Source organism: Phasianus colchicus, chromosome 7 (genome assembly GCF_987193195.1).
Source record: "Phasianus colchicus chromosome 7, bPhaCol1.hap1.1, whole genome shotgun sequence".
Taxonomy (NCBI): Eukaryota; Metazoa; Chordata; class Aves; order Galliformes; family Phasianidae; genus Phasianus; species Phasianus colchicus.
In genome coordinates, this window is record NC_143442.1 from 26,832,177 (window position 1) to 26,854,328 (window position 22,152).

A 22,152-nucleotide genomic window follows, 5' to 3' on the forward strand; every position below is an offset into this window, starting at 1 on the left:
AATAAGAGTCACATTACAGCAAAACAAAGCCTTAAAAAGAGTGCACTGAAATAGATGAGAAAAATGAATGTAATGAAAGTACTTGTTAAACTGTGCTGATCCTGGATCAGGTATAGCTACTGAGAATACAGAAGTCAGAGGGCATGTATATCGAGAGCCTCCCTGGTATTTGTGTATATTTACAGACCCAGCTGATCAGTTGGGTGACTTCACAGTGAGATTAGAAGAGTGGATGGCAAGAAAGATTCTTTTGGGTTTGATTTTTGAATAGCCATCGAAATACTCACTGTGCTTAAAGTTATTTTTCTCTTGTAGTATTGCTCCAGATACTCCAACAATGATTCATTTGTGAATGAAGGTCAGGCTTCTTCCTTCCCAAAGTATGTCAAGTAAACCTTTGTTTACTTGAGAATGAGAACTTGACTTGAGAAATTCTGGTTCTAGAAAGAAATACATGGAGGGGTCTTTCGAGAATTCCTAGTGGAGCATGCATCTTGTTTGCAAAGATTTGGTGACTATATCCAAGACAGTTTTTAGAAAAGTTGTGCCTTTTGTTAAACCAGTTGATATAATGGGAAGAAACAGAAGTTTCCTACCTTAGTAGTACTTAATAGTCTCTGTGGTTTTGTTGTTTTTTTATTTTTTAAATCAAATACAATTGCCTTTAAAACACCAGATATTTGACTGTTTCTTTACCAAGGATTCAAAGAGCACTGAACTTGTTGCCTTCTAGAAGACAGGAAAAAGATGAATTCTATAAGGTACTGAATTACCTTCTGTTCCTTTACTCTTTTTCACTGATGCACACCGAGTTAGCTTCACTTTGCATCAGTGTTGTACTGATACATCAGGTACAATAACTGAGCTTGCTTGTTAGTTTCCTTGTACTCGGATTTCATTAAAAAAAAAACAACAGGAAGCTTTAAGTTATGTTTTGCTTGATGGTGGGTTTTAAAATGTTATTGATGGGGAGTAAAAGGAACTGTGCAAAGGAGTTAAAACTTCACTGTGTTACACTACCACTGCATGTTGCTATTTAGAGGGAACAATAAAGAAAGCCAGCAGCAAGTTGTACCAAATTCTTGAGGGAAGAACTCTGCTATATTCCCTGGTCAAGCAAGGCAAGACCCCAGCATTCACAACCAGAAGCATGCACAGTGCCAAAACAGCCCTCGCATCATACCTTCCCATCATGGCTGGAAATTTCAGGATAGTGAACAATACGCTTTCCTGGGAAAAGCAAAAGAGCATCCAGTGACTGATTTCAAATAATGTGGTAGTAGGTTAGGACTTGTGCTTACATAGACCCTCGAAACAAAGCCAGTGGTATATGTGAAAGTTGTCTTGGATTTTGGCAAGACTATCACACCTCACCATACAAATTTGAAACCATCAGTTTGACTGTGGCTTCCATTTATGGCTGTTGCAGTAACATCCCTGGGTCTGAGATTCTTTTGTGTTTGCAAAGGCATGAGAAGAACTTAAGAATGTTCAGGAAGTGCTTGCAATCTCAATGGCAAATAAGAGACAGGAGGTAAATAGAGACAAATGAGCAAGCAGAAAGAAATTGTAGTGTGCCAGCAGAAAAAGGGCAATGCCTTGGAGAGAGAATCAGACTAGCTTTCAACGAACTTGTTATGGTGTCCAAAGGAGGTCAGTCACATGGAGCAATCAGCCCCAGGCTACAGCTTGTAATACTCACTCTGTTTTCCTCGGAGCTGGACCAGACACCTCCATTACATCCTGCAAGCATAACTGACAAGTATTAGGCAGTATGATGGGTAACACTGGTCAGCAAAACTACTTGTTCAATCATCATGAGATTTATTTGAACTACAGCCCTCTTCCCTACTCTCCTACTGCATGTTTAGCAGCTGAACTCACCATGAAATGGAAGGTCGAACCCGGAAGGGACTTATGCTGGGGAGATAAATTTTTAAGTCTGCAGTGGGGTGAGCAGAGCTAAAGAGCAGACCTGATATGATATTAGTAATTAAACAGTTATTTTGTTTCACAGAAAACTATGCAGTCTTGTAATTAGAGGGAGAGAGGAAGAATTGGACTATACATGTGTGTTTCTCAATCTGTTGTTGGGCTGTGGGTGTAAGGAAAAAAAAAAAGCTCTTCTTCCTGGATAAAATAATACACTGAAATTGTATTTCTTGATTTTAAAGCATACATAGAAAGTACTTAAAGAAATAGCATCACACATCTGCCTAGGGACATCCAATCTCCTTGAACATCACATTTTTGAACAAACAGATCAGAGATCAAGGATGCATGGGATCAAATTTCTTTGAGAAAGGCGAAGTGGATAGTTTACAGTTTTCTTTTCTGGTAAGAAATCTCTTGGGGAGATATAAGGGAGTCATTGCTCAGTAGTATAGGGTGTTTACACTTAAATTCACTACCAGGAATCGAATGCGTTCAGTTGGTTACAGATTTGAAAATTCGTATCATGATAAAATGGCCTCCATCAGCTTGGCCCCAGTGGCAGCTCTCCGAGCTGCATTTCACACTGTGCAAGGGAATTCTGCCATGCCAGTGCACACTTGCCAACAGGGCATACTTATCCTGCTGAGCAAAAAGTCTTACAGAGGAGAACTGACTTGCTCTCACACCAGCAGCTCCAAACACATGCAGCCCCTCAGCCAGATGCTAGTTTCCTTTCACTTAGGCATGCAAATACTTGATAGGCTGAGCTAATTGCTCAAAAGGCACCTCCTCTCAGGCTGGTAAAAAGAAAACAAAAATGTCTCCTAAAGTACATTTTAGGAGTATGTACATCACTGGTTCATCTATACAACTAATGGTGATGCTCAGCTCAGCTTTATCTCCAGCCATACAATTCTTTATTATGAACCCATTAATAATCAGACAACAGCTGGCATAGCACAGAAATTGTGACAAGTAGTGGGATCAAGTATTTCGATAAGCTCTGTGGGAAATGCAGATCATAAGCCCTTGGTGTTAACCTTCCAATTGTGATTAAAGATCTCGGCATGTATTTTTACTTACAGTTCTCTTCACAAAAATGAGAAACATCAGGTAAGGGAGGCTAGATTTCCAAAATTTCTGCTCATGAAACGTGTTACTGTATAAGGCAAAAAAGTATCTGGGATCAGTCCTTCACTAAGATTATACATCTAGTCTTTAATAGCTTGACACCAAAAGTTGTTTGAAAACAGCTGATAGAAGAGTCAAGTTGCCAGGGTAGGAATCCAAACGTAAAACAGGATGCACAGGACCTTCTAGCTGCAGGCTACAAGAGTGCACAGAGAGGAAGGAAAGAAAATAAGGAGTGCTTGAAATATAGAAGAGGTACTGAGAGTTTTTCCACAACACTGTATCAGCACAGGCTATTAGTAATGAGCAGTTCCCCAGCTGCAGTGCTGTTACAGCTAAGCCATTGTTTCCAGCCCTGTTTTTCATTATCAAGTGGGGAGGCAGAACTCAGAAGAATTCAGTGAGACTCAGCCATTGTAATTGCAAATGGAGAAGAGAATGACTTTCTCCTTCCCATCACTCCCCATTCTTTTCTATCTTTTTCTGTCTCTGAAAACATTTACATTTAACGAAGCTGTGCATTTTCTCATTTTTATAGGTGACATTAAGGAATTTACTGTGAATTAATATATCCTTTGAGATGCACCAGGGGGGATTCCATTGATTCTCTGCATTCCATAGACAACTTGGGGAAGAGTGCTTTTTGCAGTGATGTCCATGTCACATTAGCAACATTCACCAAGGGGATAAGAGGAGAAGACTATGAAAAGAGCGAACCCTGGATGATGTGCAGACCATATGATTCGTAGAAGGCAAAGAGCAAGAAAAGTCAATAATCCTCAAGGGTTCGTAGACTTTCTGCTCCTGTTGAGCGCTGAGATGATTTTGCTTCTTCACATGAATTTGTGGCAGAGTCCCTTTTGGAATTCCTTCAAGTGCTACTGTTACCCAAACTCAAGTTAGTCTGGCTTTTTGCCAACCACATTTGCCTGTCAGACATCTTCCGTGGCTGTATCCTACTATTATGAAGGCACTGTGGGGCTATTACCTAGCTCATAATCAGGCTTAAGAAAAGGAGAGGTATTCATGAGTGATGGAAATTTACCTCTGTTACACTAAGTTCTGAAGAAGCAAGAAAGTAGAGCACATAGGAATGAGCATTAATATGTGAAAAATTATATAAGATGAGGCTACAGGATTCCCCATTTGTTTACCAATTATAAGAGAGCTCTTTAAATGCCTGGTGGAAAGAAATGTTCTTTTAGAAAGGAGCTACTTCCCACCTACGTTTACATCAGGAGTTGAGGAAGGTGAGCAGTGTGAGCCCCTCTGGGAAGTTCTGCTCCAAATATGTATTCTGCATATGTATATGCCTGCTCCAGCATGTGCATGGGTCCATTTCAAACCAAGCAAGGATAATATTTAGCATTCTTAGTTCATTTCTTAGTATGCACAAAGTCAAATGTTGCACCATTATTCCATTTGGCATTTAGGAGGCTAGTATTCACAAGATTACTACCTGTTAGGAATTTTTAAGGAGTATTTTCTTAACAAATGTTATCTTTTCCAAGGATTATTTCAGTGATTTAGAATCATTTACTGTAAAGGTTTATGAACTTGATACAAAACTTGCAAAGTTGACTAGAATCTGGAAAGATTGTAAGACTTCATGTAAGATAGCTAAGACTGGACTGAAAAGGAATTTCAATGAAAATACTCACCCATTTGTAACATACAGAAGAAAAATGATTTTACCCCATTCTGCCATTGCCCTTTTCAACTCTTAAATCACAACTAGAACTACTATTTTCTTCACTGTATATCATTCAGATTCATTCTCTCTGCTCTATTTATTTAGTCTTACACTTGCATGTCTATTCTCCTGATACCCTTTGCATGTAATGAGCCCTGCACAGTGGCAATTTTGATTTCCTCCTGAGAGTTATGTAACTCCTCCCACTCTGACAAGAATTTGGGACACAGGCACATAGCACCACAGACCCACTTTATCAAATGACAGCTTAATTCCTCTTAGAAAGGTGAAAAAAGTCTCAGAAGATAAAGCATACAGATAATTCCATTCTTTTGAGAATACTTGGCTGGCATACTTAAAGCCCCCTTATTTCACAACATACAATTAAAATAGACTGCTTGGAGGGGATAAAGTTTCTTACCTACCCACTCTCCTTCACCACCTCTGTTGATTGGTGGTTAGACTTCCACTGGGAAATTTTACCAACAGTATTTGCAGAAAGCTTTGAGATATCGCTATGAAAAGACACAGCCTCTGAAGAACCAGCTTTTTACTCAAATTCCAACACTCCTAAAACACAAAACTCATCTCCCTCCTGAGCTGGGAGTCAAATGCAACACGTCTCCTTTGCAAAGTGCGTATCGGTAACTTGCATTCACTCCAGAATGAAAAGCAGCCTCAAAAATACAGTTGAGCTCACTGAGCCTGTCTGCCTTCTGCTTACTGAGACCAGCTGCAGCATGGCCATGAGGGCACACTGTGCTTTGCAAGAGCTGAGCAGAGCATTCTTACAGGCAGACAGCCCAACTACAAACAAAAAGAAAACCCAGCTGATGTTACATACGCTCAGGTCTCCATAGAGGTCTAAAACTCAGGATGAGGCAGTCTCTGCTTTTGAAAAGTAAGCCTGACTGAGAGAGCACGCCTAGAGGCTGGTGACCCAGCAATAGCAGGGCAACGTCTAATACCAAACCTTATAGATCATTGTAAAACAAATTAAAATCCAGGTACATCATCACAATATTCCAGTATAAATTGTTATAATATAGAGACCCGAGCGTTCAGGGTCACATTAAGGTCATCAAAACCTGCTGCAAGGTTTAGCCTGGTGCTAAACTCTGTACTTACATGATGGATACATAGCTGCCTGGTGCACAAAGTACATTTCTTGGTCTCAAAAGAGGTAGCATTTTAAGTAAGCTTTTCATGAAATTTCTTGTAAAACATTTTTGTTGCAGAATACAGGTGTTAAAATAAGACTTGAATATATTGTTTCTTGGCACATAAAGGGCCACAAAGTCTGTGTTCAACACTGAGCCTTGCACTCCTGCTTCACAAGGTTTCCTACTCACCAGATAACCCCCCTGAACCTCGTGGGACACCTCACAAAACAGAATCACTGCAATACTTGAGTTGTGAAGCTCTTGTGCTCAAGTTACTGCTCAGAAGTATTGCCGAGCTTTTAGAAAAGACAGTTCAGCGAGGCTCCAGTAAAGGTACTGCAAAGCAGTCTTTTGCCACATAGCTTAAATATGACAACCCATGAGATCTGGCAGCAATTTCAGAGGAAGTGAAGCATCCAAGATCTTTTCTGGTTTGTCTGCAAAACTTGATACACAAGTTTTGCTTGTGACAATCTGCTTTATTTGGCAGGCAAGACAGAAGGATTCAGTCACGGTCCAGTAAAGCTTTCAGGCAGGAATAGCCAGGAAGTCAGTGCGATAAGGTTAAACATATAAAGACGAAACAAACAAAAAGGAGGATTCGCCAACCAAAAATGAGCTTATGCTTAAAATTAAACTTGCTTTTATGAGGAATATCTTGGCAAGAAGAATCAAGAATTTAGAGACACTTTTGACTTCACTTAGATGAGTTCTACTGAGACCACCATTTTCTTTCTTTGTGTACTTGGGCTTCTGATGATGTGTTGCTATGGAACACTGATCTTTCTTGCTCACTTTCTGAACTGTCTCTGGAAGAAATCAAGCACATCTCCACCCGCACAGAGTACCACTGATGGCTGAGGGTGGCAATATCCCCATGTCACCAGGTGGGGACAATGAAGACACCACAAACATGAACAACAGGACAAGCCATAAAGATGAGGGTCATCACAAGTTTCCCAAAAATGGCCCTCAGCAAGCTGGCACTCAGCTGCCCCAGGGACCCCAAGCACTCACAGTGAGCTAGGTGAGCAGGCAGGTTCTTGGGCTCAATAGCACAAGAAAGAAGAGAGAATTTCAGTGCCCACTGCAGACCCAGATGCACACAGACTCCTGCATTTAAACTGATTCTTCCCTTAGGACTGGAGCAGTGTTGGAGCCACTGGCCACCCGTGTCCTTTGCTGATACCCTGCAGTATTTTTCAGAGTATTCTAGGAGAAGAAATGCAGATAACTTTCCAGAAACTACACAGTGATCAGAACAGCTGGCACATCCTTCACCCAGCCAGCAGTGCCGCAGGCTTCAGCTGCTGCAGTTTTATTTCAGCTCCAGCAACATCATCCAGCAAAGCCATGACAGTATGAAACCCGGCACTCCCAGCCCCTGCACCGCTACAGCAGCCAGTGCTCTGGGTGCCAGACAGGCGCTCAGGCCAGCGGCTGCTTCCGCTGCATAACGGGTTCATCTGTGCCAGAGGGGATGCACTTATCCAGCTGTTGCGATCATAAACACATGCAAGGCTCCAGTTCCGGGGGAAGCATATGCACATCTGGGATAACTCAAACCTGTTACCTAGTTGATCTGTGTCCTCAAAACAGCAAGAGGAGAAAGTAATAATTTTAAGTATTTCATATTTATAATTTCAGTGGCTCAGAATCTCTGCTGGGATAGTTTTAAGACCTAAATCATTCACCCAGCAAACACAGGACAAGCAACCAACCTTTAAAAGCAGCAAGAGCCAGAGGCTGTGACAGTTGACACATTACTGAATAATCCTGGCCAACAGTCGAGCATACTGAAGAGTAATCTGGTTACTTTCCAGTTGTTTTTATAGTGGTTTCAACATCCTGCCCTGCTTTTTACAGCTATTCTTCAGTTGGAGCCCAGAGCCCGCAGACAAGATCAGTATTCTGTGGCAGCAATACATTGAACATACAGCATTGTCACTGTCAGAAAGGACTTGCAAGAGAAGAGAGCCCTAGTTAGTAAAGTATCAATCACGTTTTAAAAGGATATACAAAGATTAGGCACTCTTCCCAAAACAACTCAGCATGTCTCAAACTCAGCTTTAGGCTTCCGAGGGCCAAGTCACTGCCTTCTCCACAGAACAACTCTTCCTCTCGTGAATGATAGAGGCAAATTTTACAAAGTTGAAGTAAAAATTTATTTTGATTTTGACTGGCTGGTAAAACTGCCTTGCAACTTACCACTTGGGTGGAAAGCAAACACTACAAGTGGGGTGCTTTCCATCTCTTCAGGTCTTTTAATATTTTAATAGGGGTTTCAGCAGGGAACAGGAAATCTCATAACTACTACAAATAAAAAAAAAAACCTACAACTTCTTCACTGCACAGAACTGAGTCATCAGCTCTGCTCACCCTCAGCTGGCAGTTATCCTATTAAAATAAGCCTACTGAAACCAGCTGTGATCAGGAAGTCTTTGTTCTATCTAATTTACTCTGTCACAGAGTCTCTTCTGCCTGAATCTTTCCAGGGAAGGCAGTCATCTCCCACATCAAATCTAGTCAAATCCCATGTCCCACTGACAATGACAAAGGTATTATTTTCTGCAACATCCATATGTTACCTGATGCTGCACTTTAGACTCAGTTCATAATTTCCCTTCTTCATTCAGATTTAGATGGAAGCAGGATTGGTTTCATCTTGTAGTGATTGATAAACTCCATCCAAATACACTCCTCTTTCTGAACCTTTCAAAGTTCCCTGATATTCTGCTCCTTTTTGCCACATAAAGCAAAAACTTTTTCTAAATGTTTCTGATGGAAAGAAAATACAGACTCTTAAAATAATTTTGATTATTTTGCATGCCACATTCCCAACACCCTAGTTTTTGAACAGTAAAAGCTCTACGTTTCCTGAACTGTATGACTGCTTAAATTACTTTATTAATACTTGTCATAAGGATTCAGGACAGCCTTCTTGAAGGCATATTGATCGTTTTTGAATCAACATACAAGAGCTCTGGAAGAGCATGTACAAAGCCACCAAGTAAAAACCATTCTTTTGGATAATCACATTCATGAAGACATCAACTCTCAGCACTTGAATTAGTTTCCACATGAAGCATAGTCTATATGGGAACAGCCTGAACCAATGATTGAGCACCTGATGAAGGGGTGAGGCCAGACCTGGGAACACAGCTGGAAGCAATTCTCTTACACTCCTGAGGAACCACAAGGACCCTCCCCAACTTCATTTTAGGGCTGGCAGCTAAAGGGGAAACATTTCTACTTGGAAATCACCTCCTCTGGAAGTTCTTGGGTGAGCACTCATCCTCAGAAAGGGGGCAAGCTATTCCTTCTTTATTGCTGAATTGTGACTAGTGCTTTTCTTGGTGATCTGAAAGCTAATCAGTGGTAGCTATATCTTCTGTCTTATACAACATGTTGCCAAAAGCAGTTCTCTCTAATCTTTTGTATCACTGCTAATGAGGAACCCTGTATTATGGTAAGAGCACAGAAGAGAAGTAAAAGAACTGAGTGTGATAAATTTCCTGACCCTTTCTTTGTCCAGCTGCATCTCTCCTGTTTGTCAGCCCAAGCAAGGATTCATAGTACCCCATCATTCACAGGCACTGGCACTCTCACTGCTCTGATCTGAGCAGGGTCCTCAGCAGCCTGAAGGCAGAAGTAGATGGAGATTCAGTGTCCTCCACTGCTGTGCACAGATCAGTGTGACTTATTGTGAGCCTGAAGTAAAATGAAGTAACACAGCTGTCCATCCCAGGCCAGAGGCACACATCTCACCAGCCTGCAGGGCTGGGAAAGTTGATGTGTGTTCTGAGGCAGCTGCTGCAGCCAGCCAAGCCACAGAGGAGCTGGACTGCCTTTGCAGAGGGACAGAAAAACAAAGGTACAGATAAGAGCTCTGCAATCTCTATGGCAACTGCCAGGGAGCCACACCACCTTCACTGGGGAAAATGGAAAAAAGGGAGAGAGAAGGATAAAACCCAGAAAGCACAGCCAAGAAAACACTTAGCACCGAGAAACTCACAGCAAAAGGGAAAAAAAAGGGGAAAAAAAAGGTGGAAGAGGAAGAGCACAGCCCACCCATGCTGAAAGGGAAAGCAAAGGGCTCAGGGTCAGTGTCCTAGGAGAAAGCCTTCACCTCCCAGCACTGCTCCATCAGCCTCCAATCCATGTCTCAAAGCTCGCAGCCTGTTGAAGCCAGGCACTGCTCTCTGACAGGCCAACAGAAGTTCCCCATCATTTTCTAGGAGATGTCAAGAAAGGGGTGAGATTGAGAAAACTGCACAAAGGTCTTGGAAGTGCTGCAGTGCGTACATAATTTAGCACTTGAAATATTCATTTTACTTAAGCCACAGATGAATATTAAGCTGAAATAAAGATGCCAAGTAGAAGGTGAGTAAATCATATTCACTGAAATCCATCTGAATTAATGTAAAATAAATACTGAAAAACTGCAACCCAAGGGACAAGTTAAGCAAGCATCAGAATACAATGAAAATGCAGCTCTGACTCTAATTAGCTATGTTTGTTCAGCTTCCTCTCATCCAAAGAACTTCTACTACATTCAATCTGGAAGTCCAGGTGAAAAATTCACTCTTTGCTCCCCACATAGTCACAGTACAAGAATTTATACCCCTTAACATGGAAACATACTGTGCCTGGTCCATGCCACCTGTAGATTCCTACCATGATTATAGATAGAATCATGGAATCTCCAAGGTTGGAAAATACCTCCAACATCATCCAGTCCAACTGTCCACCTATCACCAATATTTCCCACTAATCCATGTCCCTCAGTACAACATCTAAATACTTCTTGAACTTCTCCAGGGACAGTGACTCCACCACCTCCCTGGGCAGCCCATTCCAGAGTCCAGATTCTTTCAGAGAACTTTTTCCTAATGCCCAATCTAAATCTCCCTTTTTATCTCTCCTCGTAGTCAGCAGTCATTTCTATGCTTTAATGATTTGAGAGAAAAGTGTGGAAGAAGGTACCTGGGAACTTTATGTAGTTAAAGGAAAAAACTCATTTTAGAATTTTACACACAAATTTACACATGTATATGCTTTTGGTGCTCAATTTGCCTGAGTTTCTCTGTTATAGTGGCAGGGTGGTTTGCACCATTGAACTCCACAATTCAGAAGAAAACGCAAGTGCAAAAGCCTTGCCAAGCTGCAGAATTAACAGCACAGCCTCTTCCAAGCCAGGAGGACATTCACTTAGCACAGAAATCTCTCTGCTGCTCATGCAAACCAACAAAAGGCTGCCAGCTGAGCAGCATGTCAGAGATTTACTCGAGGCTGAACAAGGCCCAGCTCTGACCTGCTTGTCAGCATTTGGTAGTGAATCTAAGGACTCTTAGGAAGAACACTTGCCATATAGCACCAGCAAAACCTACAGTGAAGCTTCCTAGGCTGAGGTGTAGTATCAGTACATCATCCCAACCTCCCTCCAAGGCAAGAGCAAGGAAAAGTCTTCACCAGAGATGATGGAAAGGAGGCAGGTTGACCTGGTACAGACATGGGACCTACTGCCCCAGTTTGGTGCTTGAGGAGATGGAGAGGCTGAGGCAACCACCTCCCTCCACACGCCCAAGGGCTGGTTCAGGTTCTCTGCAACAAGCTGCGTCCTTGCAGCTGCAGCCTCTTTAGTGATTACCTTTCCGCCCTTTGATGAGTAAAGCCTTGGTCAAGGTCTCCTCAGTAGCTGCTGACAGGAGCAGGGAGGCTGGAAGCTGGTGAGCACTGGGCCTGGTTACAGGACCTGCAGTGACAGCTCTGCAAAACCACATCAGCAAGGAGGCGGCTTTGCACTATGCTCCTACACACTCACATGGCCAAGAACTGCATCCTGCTGAGTTAAAATGCAGGATCTGGTCCATCTGCAGACAGTTGGAGCTGGAGAGAGACCCAACCACCAGCCAACATCTCTGCCCTCCTCTCCTTCTCTTGTCGAGACAAAGTGCAATGAAAGTACAATGCTCCATTGACTGCTGGGGAAGAACTGTGTGGTAATTCGCTGTGGGTCACACTCTCATCCAATTAATCAATGCACCAGCTAATTTACAAGCAGGAGATGAGCATCACCTGTGCCCTGGGATAATCTGTGCCATATGGCTCAACCAAAGCATAAGGGATTATAAAGATAGAACAGCCTCACAGCCTGTGTTTTCTTCATCTCAAAGTAACTTGGTTAACCACTCTGCTCTCACCCTGCACTGCTGAGCAAAAGCTGTGTGCTAACTTGCTGGGAGCTGCCCAGCACTCCATGAGCCATCCTCCAACGCAGTGCTTGTCAACAAAGAAATTCAGTCTGCATTAACTAGCATCTGAATTTAAGGCAAATCTGTTAAACTGCTTCAGATGCTTTTGGGGATACTCACATTTCTAACTACATCAGCCTTTATTACATTGATCTTAATTAACTTCTATATCTAGGGCATTTTATACCTTATAATGTTCTGTAAAAGAACAGGCAGAGCCCTTCACCTGCTTCATACCTTAATGTAGGGAAATCAAAGTAAGAACAGCTGAAAGAATACCAAAACATTCAAGGACATGAAAGTATATCCTGCATAGTTTTAATTGTTGGATCTTCTACATTACACCTTTTCAGGTTACAAAATTAAATCTAGGTCACTTACATTCAAAATAAGACAACTGTGACAAAAGTAGGATGACCACAAATAGCAAGAAAAAATTTCTTTTTTATTGGGATAACTTAAAAAATGAAAACCTGAAAATCTAACACACAAATGTAACAAGAGCTAGCAGAGTAGAGCTGGCAAAAGTTGTTGCCATGTGCACAGGATTTAATTACAACAAAAGTTGGTGGGCTGCCCTAGCACCATGGGGCTGCTTCATTAACAGAAGAGCATCCTGGATTAGGGAGTCATTCTCAAAGCAAATCAGGAGTGTCTGTTTTTCCTGACTCTGCATGCCAGCAATATACACAGCATGAAGTGATCTCTCCTACTGTTCTCTCACACAAATTAAAAGGCAGTGCTGGACAAAGACAAGAGTCTAGCTGTGCTGATTCCTGTAGGCTCTTCCTTTTGTCCTTTTTATAGCATCAGAGAAAGTCAGAGGCTAAGTAAAGAAAGATAAAATGAAAAAACCAAAAGACAAAAATAGAGACAAAATGATTTGGGAGGAGAAAAGAGGAAACGAGGTCTCCAGGCTCAAGAAGGCAAGTGCAATTTTATGAGCAATACCTGAGCCTGGCAACAGACTACTCTTCTGATTGATTGCTTGACCTTCAAAAAGACACACTGCCTCTTTTGCTGTGTTACTTCTCTGTAGGTAAGGCTAGCTTACCTTACCTATCAGCATCTTTTGATCCTTTCACAGAAATACAAGCATTACTGTACTTCCTTCGTGCTCTCAAATTCATAAAAATGTCACGTAAGTTGTAACTACGAGATCGACTTCTGCCTCTATCACATAGAATGCAGTTTTATTTAAAATAAAAGTAGAATTTATGAAGATGAACATGGCGATTTCTCTTACTGGCTTGTGAACAGGTTGTTTGCATCATGAGCCTTGACCAGAGCCATCAAAAACAAGAGTTCTTATGTGTTCAAGAAGTTTGAAGAGGCCTTCTGCAGGAATTACCGTGCTTTATAGCATATGATGGCATCTTGCAAGTTTGCTAAGCAGAAGCAGAATTTTCACTTCTCTTGTGCATTTGAATGTAAAGCACTGCATTTGTGAGTATTCGCAAAATGCTTCACTTTCACTAACGCTGTTGTAAGCTACAGTGGGAGTTAGTATAGACTGTGTGGATTTTAACTACAAGCTTATTTAACCCGATTCAGAAGAGATGTAGATAAACAGTGGTTAACGATACTTTCAACTTAAGCACATTAGCACTCCCACAGCACCAAATTTCAGGAAAATAAGCTCACATAGATTAGTCATTAGCTGTTCTTTTCCATGTCCTTAGAATAGCTTCTTTCCTGACATTTAGCAACAAGAGATTTTGCAATAAAAGATTAAATATACTTCATATCTAATTGAAAGTATTTTTAATCTTCTTAAAATCCTGTTCAATTAACACTAGGGGAATGTAAGTTACTTTAGGGATTACATTTTCATCTTCTCTATTTTCTCTGGGATGACTCTCTAATGAATTAAGAGGGGTCAAATTTGCATGCATGAGAAACAGACATGCATGTTTTTAGCAAGTCTTCAGAACCATCTGTCTAGCCACATGGAAGCTTGTGTTTAGAAGCGGTGTCAAGGACTGGGCCAAAGTCTGCCTAACTTCAATTCCAGCATAAGAATACATAGACTTTATAGGGTTCCTGCCTTTGTTTCCCCTCCCTCACATCTACCACCATTTTAAGCCAGTTTAGGAGCTGACAGAAACACACATAAAAACTGCCTTCGTGTTTTTCATAGGACATCAGACATCTTTGAAATGAGACAGATGAGAGTTTGGCTCTTTAAACTCTCTTTCTGGGTAGCTAATCAAGCACTGGAAACGTAAAAGAATCACTCCACTTCTATCACTGACATAGTTTGGGTTAATAGTGGCTTAATATTTTTGTTTTGATGAGAAGCCCAATTCTGAAACAAATATATCCCAGTCATCCTAACTTACCTGCTTGGTTGACGTTCCAGAGCAGTTTGAGTGGACAAGCTGCCACTCCAGTGGTGCAGACTGCACATGATTAAGATGCTTGATTAACAGGTAGAAATATGTCCTAGGTTCCACGCCTAATATACTCACAAATTGCCTCCAAAAGCTATAATTGCAAAGTAAATATGAACGTGGTTACTACTGGCACTGCTGTCAATTTTCTTCTGAGGTGGCAAAACTACAGGTGTAAAAAGGAGCTTTTTAATTCAGATATGTACATTTAACAGATAAGGTTAATACAAGTAGCAGAGTGGCATGGTTAGGATGGTATTTTACAGGTTTATAGTTAGAAAGATTATCATGGTGGAAAGAGACAATCAAAGATAAGTAAAATGCTCACCCATGTCCCGGGCTCACAGTAGAAAACTCCAAAGGGAGGGAAAAGAATGGAAAGAGGGAAAGAGACCCTTCCTGAGCAGCAGTCAGCCCTTAAATGGGGTCTAGGAGAGGTGCAGCCAGGCTCCACCCCTTCCTGTCACACAGCTGAATTGCCTTTACCTGTGCTCCCAGGGCTGACTCAGTGCTTGCCTCAGGTGGTCAGTGGTTCAGGCCATGACTCAACAGTTCCCATGTAGGATGTTACCAGAAAACCTTCTTTCATCAGTAAAAAGAATTCCAGGCTAAAAGTATCATTTTACACTAACGCTGCTTCCCCAGCAGCCATACACTTCACAATAAGACAAACGTTCCCCCATAAAATGCATGTAAGTGCTTGGGAACCACAGTGCCACACGTTTTAACAGTGAATATATCCACTGAGGTGGTAAGGACATGAAGCACTGCTAAATAGTATGCTGGCATGAAATTGCACCTGTTGGTAGGTAATTACCACAGAAAGGAAGAAATGGATGATATTGTTCATAGCAGTTAACAAGTAAGTTCAACTATCCTGAGAAGCAGCAGCATCTACAATTACATTTCTATGCATGTGTCACAGCCAAAGAAATAATAAAAGCAATGATCGCAGGAGTTAAAAAGCGCTCTGTGGAAAAGACTGTCACCAGTAACTATCTTCATTGAATGGAATTACCTCCTACCTATAACAGGATCCATTATTATCATCAGACTTGAATATGAACTGATGTTTAAAAGACTCCTCCAAATCCTCCAGATAATTTGTATATAATATGACTTTTCTTCCCTCCCCCAAACTAAACACAAGGAAAGCTTCACTAGTTAAACCACTGAATAAAGTCTTTCAGTGCATCAGAATGTTTTCCCAAAGGTGCAGCACTGCTTCTGGGTTTATCTGATGCTTGTTTGCAATTACTTGTTAACTAGTTGAACTTTAGGCACTTCATCCAAAAATTGGAAGATAGGTGTAGGCCTCACATTCTGAATCTTAGTTAATGTAAAGGGAAAGGAACCTGTCCTGGAAGATCAGAATAGGAAATAAAGTTCTTCAAATACTTACAAAAAGAAACCAACAAGTGACATTTTTTGATCCTACTTTCAAAAAGTTCAAATGTTGCCTCATTTTACAGCTGATCCTAACTTTTGTAGACGAATCAGGAATCTGGTCTTCCGTTTTGATTAAAAAAGTAGTTCAAATGTTGCTATTGCTATGCCTCAGAAAAAATTTGTTCTGAGAATCAATTTATCTCAGATCTTACTCGAAGAGCACAAATGAATAAAGCAAATCTACAGCATTAGCAATGAAAGAATGGTGGTTAAAGAAAAAAAAAAAAAGTAAGGTGAGAACTGCAACAAGGCTGAAGGTGAGGAACAAAGAGAGAACAGTCTCATTCACAAGGATTACTTTCTGGAGTGAGAGGAGCCACCATCATACAGCATTAAGTGATTGCAATGAGTGCACCAAAGGACACTACACTGAACACAATTAACTTTAATTCTGGTGTTTGGTAACTCTTATGTGGCTCTTTGCAGTTTTAATGATCTTCTCATATGCAGTGATTTCCTCACAGAAATCAACATACCCCACTCCAAGTGCTTGGGCCTACATCTATATCGTAAGCAGTAGCTGTAAAATAGCATTTAATGTGACTTAACCCTGAGTCTTGATTCTGCCTATTCTCATACTTAATTGGTTTATCTGTTTGGGTGAACGATGCCAATGAAATAAGGAGTTAAGAACTGGCAGTCTCTTCCAAAACTGATATATTCTAATTATTAAAAACATTGGCTGAACCTGACAGTACAGTCAGAGGAAAGAATTCACCAGTGACTTTAGCCACAACAAATAAATCATTAAGATAGAGGCCTATCAAAAAGCTACTTCTTCCTATGTTAAAGATGAAACAACATTTATACTACTTAGAAACTATGTTTTTTTTTTAAACTAAGTAGGAGACAAGAACTAAGAGTCACCAAAAGATGATGTTGAATCAAGTAATGTAAATATTTTTGGGAAAAAAACCAACTGACACTGAAAACATACAGTTATACATCAAAGATTATTATCTTTTAACTGTATCTGCTAAATACAGACTGTTTTTTGTTGTTGTTTTTCCAGCTTAGTAACATCATAATAATTATACGGGCAAAATGTGAGTTGTAATTGCCTTGCAAAAAAACTGAGTAAAACTTAGCAACAAGTACATTTTTTAATAAATAAATTATAACATTCCTGTGCTATTTTGTTTTAGAATTGCCTATTTAGGATGTAACAACACCAAAACCTCATACAACAATAAGACTTAAAAAAATACTGTTTTAAGAATTATCTAGCAGGGAGTTTCCTTTGTGCAAGACTCATCAACTCCAAAACAAATTATGATTTGCTATCATTGTGAATGCACACTTGAAACAAATGACAAGTTGTCCACTATAGCTCTTCCCCAGTCTTGCCAACTGAATGTTCCTGACACAGGAAGAGACATCAGTTTTCACACTTCATCAGTCATGGTCAGTTGGTACAGAAGCACCACTTTCATGCTCCCAGCAGAACGCTTTATGTAAGAGCTTTCCAAAATATACTTCTCCAGGGGCATACTAGTGCTTTATATAAGCTCCAGAAAGACTGTGTTTTCAGTTGTTTTATGTTACAGAACACACCCACTGAGAAACAATAGTATGCCTTAAGAACAGAATAAGCTGAATATACAAAAAAAAAAAACAAAAAACAAAAAACCCACCATGGTATGTACTTGCTAACTCACAAACTCAAACAGATACATTTTATCTACCACCTTGCTTTCCTTAGATGGAATTTCTTGTTTCTGAAAACACACCCCTATCCTGTGCTTTCTACCCATCTCAGCATATGTTTGTGTTGTAGGTTTCATGCAGTTTTGAAACACAAAAAGTTGCATTAGATGCACTACTTCAACATGAAACAGAAACTCTGAGAAACACAGGCTACAGAAAAATCTATGGAGAAGTCTACTGTGAGACTATCAACACAAAGAATGAAGCACTCTAGAATATCCATTTCTTCAGTGTATTGTTATTTTCTTCTAGGGCTACTTATTTCTTTGTCTTTTTTTCACTGAAAGCAAACCAAAACAGTTGCATTTGTATGTGCCACAGCTTGAAGCAGTGATTGAGCACCTGGTGGAAGGCGGGGCCAACCCAGGGGTGCTCAGGTGCATGCAGTGCAATGCAATACAATGCACCTGAGTGTCTGGAAGAGGTGGAGCCAGGATCCACCCCTTCCCAGACCTCATTTAAGAGTTGGCAATGAAAGGAGAAGTTCTTTGGGTACCTGAGGCCTTCTAAAGGTAAGCAACTCTTTTCTTTTATTTTTCTTGTTGCTGTGCTTGGATTTATTTTCACGTGTCATAGCTGGAGACTGCTGTCCTGCTATTACTGCAGTACTTTCTATCCTATGTTAGCATTATGATATGTTTTAATATTTTTTAGATTTAATTTAAATGAGATCTTGTGAGAAAAGAGAAAATCGGGAGACTTTGATCTACTCCTTAATTAGTGCATCTTAAACTGAGTATGGTGCATGCCTCTATAACCTTGACAGCAGTTCTGTGTTTTCAAACATGGAGGTATAAATATGGTACATACGTACAATATATGACTTTAATCGCTATAGAAAATAGAGGCAAACTCTTCCACTGGTTCTCATCGTCTTAAGCTGATAACTGCTATGTTGCACAGCCTCACTTTTCTAGCGAGTATCAGCCAGCCCCGCCACCCTTTCCGCACCCCGCTTTCTTTTGCTTGCCACCACTTCCCTTCCCCGAGCTCTCACGGTTGGCGCCCAGCCCTCCGCGCCGCCCGTCCCGAGCCCCTCGCGCAGCAGCCGTACGGGACCGCCACGGCGTTCCCGCTAGGGGGCGCTGCTGGCTCTGCAACGGCGCGGGCCGCTGCTCCAGGGGCCGCGGCCGCGAAGGGACCGCGGCGGTCCCGTCGGCCGCGAAACATCGCGGCCTCGCCTCACCCGGCGCGTTTCGGGCTGCGGTGCGGCGGAGGCTTTCGCGGCGCGGAGCGGCCATCGCTCTCCCTCGCGCTCGGTGGCACCGTGACGCCAGGCGCTTCCACGGAGGCGACGCAGCCCGCGATGCCGCGCTCCGTCCCGTGCCCGGAGCCGCCCGTCGCGAGTCCCGCTGCGGCGACGGCTGCGCGCTCCTCCTCGCGCCGGCACGGCGCGAGCCGCCCTGCGCGGCGGCGCTCACGCGCCCGCCCCGCCGCACGCACGCGCTCGCTCTTCACAGCTACGGGCGAGACGCGGCGCCGCACGCGTCCCGCAGCGCTACCTGCCCCGCGCCGCCCCGACGCCCTCCGGGCGGCCCGCGGGCGCGCCCCCTCCTCGCTGCTATTGGTCGCCGGGGCGCCCGCGGGCGGCTTCGGCGGCGCTGAGTGGCGCGGCGCCCCGTCCGTCAGCGCCGCCCGTCACGGCACGCCCGGGCTCCTGTCACAACAGAGCGGGGCTGCGGCCGCGCTTCCTGCGCTCCCGGCTCCGCTCCGCGCCGCCGAGCCGAGGCCCCCCCCACCCGGCCGCCCCGGGCATGGCCGCTCCGCGGAGAGCCGGCCTCCGCCCCGCCGCCGCGCGCTGAGCGGAGCGCCGCGGGACGCGATCCCGCCCTCCACTCCCGCGCCCCCCGCAGCGCCCCGCAGAAGTTGCCGCCGCTCGGCGGGGCGATGGCAGAGGCTGCGGGCGGCAGGGAGCGGCCGGCCGGCCGGGCCCCTCCCGACGCCGCTGCCCGCGCCGAGGAGGAGCAGCCCGAGGCGGCGGGCAGGAGGAGGGAGCGCCGCAGCGGCGTTTCGACCGTCGGTGCCGGAGAGCGCTTCCCCGGAGGCAGCCCGGCGCCGGCGGCTGCGCCCGAGCCCGACGCCTCTCTCCTGGAGGCGGCCAAAGCCACCCCGCGCCGGAGCAGCATCATCAAGGTAAGCGCGAACGGCCGCGGGTCGGGACGGTGCCGCTTCGGGCGCGGCGGCGGAGCTGCGCTGCGGAGCGCGGGGAGGAGCGGGTCGCTGCCGAGCGGCCGGATACGCGGTGTCACAAGTTAACTGCGGGCGGGCTGGGAGGGGAGCGCGGTGCGGATGCTGCCGAGCAGCGGTGCGCACCCGTGTGATGTTAGCGGGTCCGGCGGCGGTCTCGCAGCCTTTGTCTCCGTTACAGTCCGGTGAGGAGAGCGGCCTTCGGACCGCGCTTGCCGGTGCTGCTTTTGCCGTTTAATTTTTAGCGATACGCGGTTTGCAGTTAGGTGGAATCTCTTTGCTGGTAAGTGGGCGGATCGCTGGCTTCTAGGCAGGTGGTGAATGGAGCCTCCTGGGCGAAGTTAATTCTGCGTTTGCTCACGTGTGATTCTCTTGTAGCGATTTGCACTCTGTGAAACATCGGTCTGGACGCTGGGAGATGAGTGTTCATTTTTTTAAATGAGTGAAAGCGCTCGGCAAAGCTCTGTGCCGGAAGGGGGGAATGCATACTGAGGTCTGAGTGCGTCCCTTCCGAGTGGGAAGGGATAAACGAAAGGATTGCTTTTGCATTATAAAGCCTTAACGTTCAAAGCAGACCAAGGTAGCTAAGTGCGAAGGAGCCCCGAGGATGCTTTAGGAGTTCCACCTTGAAATATTAACTCCTTAGGTCTAAGTGCGACTTCCAGTCTTCTAAGGGCATCCAGTGTGCACGATGTTGAATGCTTTCAATCTGAACTTACATCAACTTGTAAATGGTTTACTAAATCAGGAGCCAAAGTTCTGAAAGTCTGTGTGGTTGCTTTGGAAACTGAAAATGCACAATCTTGGGCATAAAAGAAAGAACACACGGTTTTTGTAGAGTTTACCAGCAATACGTATGTCACAAATGTAGGATATGTTTTAATGATAGTGTGGCATTTTCAGTACAGGTTGACATTTAGCAGTATTACTGAGTGAAGTGACATGCTTTCCAGCTGGAGAAAATTTCTTGAGATACATCCTGGGGTGGCGTTAATTGACAGAGCTATTCCTGACAGATCACAAAGCATTAATGCTGTGTGAGGAACTGGTAACGCATCATCTGAAATACTGGATAGAATCTGTGTCCTGTGTTTAGGAATTGTGCATCCAAACTGGGGCAGGTGGAAGTAACAATAACTAGGGTGGGCTCAGAAGGGTAAAGGACCGAAAACTATAGAGAGTGGTTTGCTTAGCCTGGTGAATTAATGGCCAAGGGGCTGAGCAACGGGTCTTGGCTGGTATGTTGCAGAGAGGAGCTCTGCTATATGGGAAGCTGTGGGACAAAAGATGCCTGTATGTAAATCCAATCTGAACCATTGCTGTAGGGGTCTGGATTGGTCGTATGGTACAAATACCAGGAGCCAAACAATCCCATAACTTATCTTGAATAATTTAGCTTAACATTAATTGTTAAGGTGATTGATTAAATTAAATTGCAGTGGTAGTGTTTGAAAGCAGATACCTGAACTTGACAATTTGCAGGCTACTCATTTCTAAGGTATGATTCTTTTGAGGCTCCATTTGAGCATGCTGCTCTTCCCAGCAAGGTTGTCTCAGTGGTATTTAGAGTCTGTAGCCAGAGTATATTCCACTGCTTTTCTTAAACTGATCTTATCAGCTGAAAAAATGGATTTCAGAAAGCAGTGGAAGCAGAGAGCAAGCCTTCATTCTGCAGGGACTGAACACTCGTGCCCTATTCCCCTGTTTCTAAAGGTATACTTAAGCATGAGTGGAACACAAAGTCATAATTCTGTAGGGTTAGATGATCAAAATACACTTCTGACACCGTTTTTTTCCCCCAGCAGTCTTGTTGAGCTTTGCAAGTTTTGTGTTGGAGAGCCCAATTTCAGTGCAAGCTGCAGTTGCTCACGTCGGTGGGTTTTGGTGCCTGTGGGATAATTCAGTGCAGAGGGCTGAACAGCAACTTGCTTTAAAAACTTCTTGCAGCAAATTGCATTTGGCATGTATTTGTAAAATATGAACTCTTCTAGATAATCTTCAGTGCATTCAAGTGCTCTATATTTGGCCTCAGAAACCAGAGAACGCATAGAAAAAGAACAAAATGTAGCTGGAATATTTTATTCCCATTTTACTTTGCTAATGTTCACAGCTTTGCAGCTTGAGGTAAATTTGAAACAGCATTCATGAGAAACGATTGTAACTGCTCTTGTGCTTTAGAAAATGTCCCTATTATGTGTGCATTAGTTGTCTTTTTTTTCTTATTACTGAAGAAGAGAGTA

At 43.4% G+C, this 22,152-nt stretch overlaps 1 protein-coding gene across 3 annotated transcripts in view; it reads left to right on the forward strand.

Annotated features, from left to right (window-relative positions):
• The window catches only part of PLCL1 (phospholipase C like 1 (inactive)), a 235,580-nt gene that overhangs the window by 21,845 nt on the left and 191,583 nt on the right, over positions 1-22,152 (forward strand). For 2 of the 3 annotated variants that reach the window (XR_016468364.1, XM_031601174.2), the window contains exon 1: positions 19,494-19,858. The exons of the other annotated variant lie outside the window; for it this stretch is intronic. Coding sequence is in view for 1 of the 2 variants with exons in the window: in XM_031601174.2 (XP_031457034.2) it covers positions 19,613-19,858 (246 nt within the window). In the remaining variant the exon portion in view is untranslated. Of the gene's footprint in view, positions 1-19,493; positions 19,859-22,152 lie in introns of those variants that run through there. 3 annotated transcript variants of the gene reach the window in all.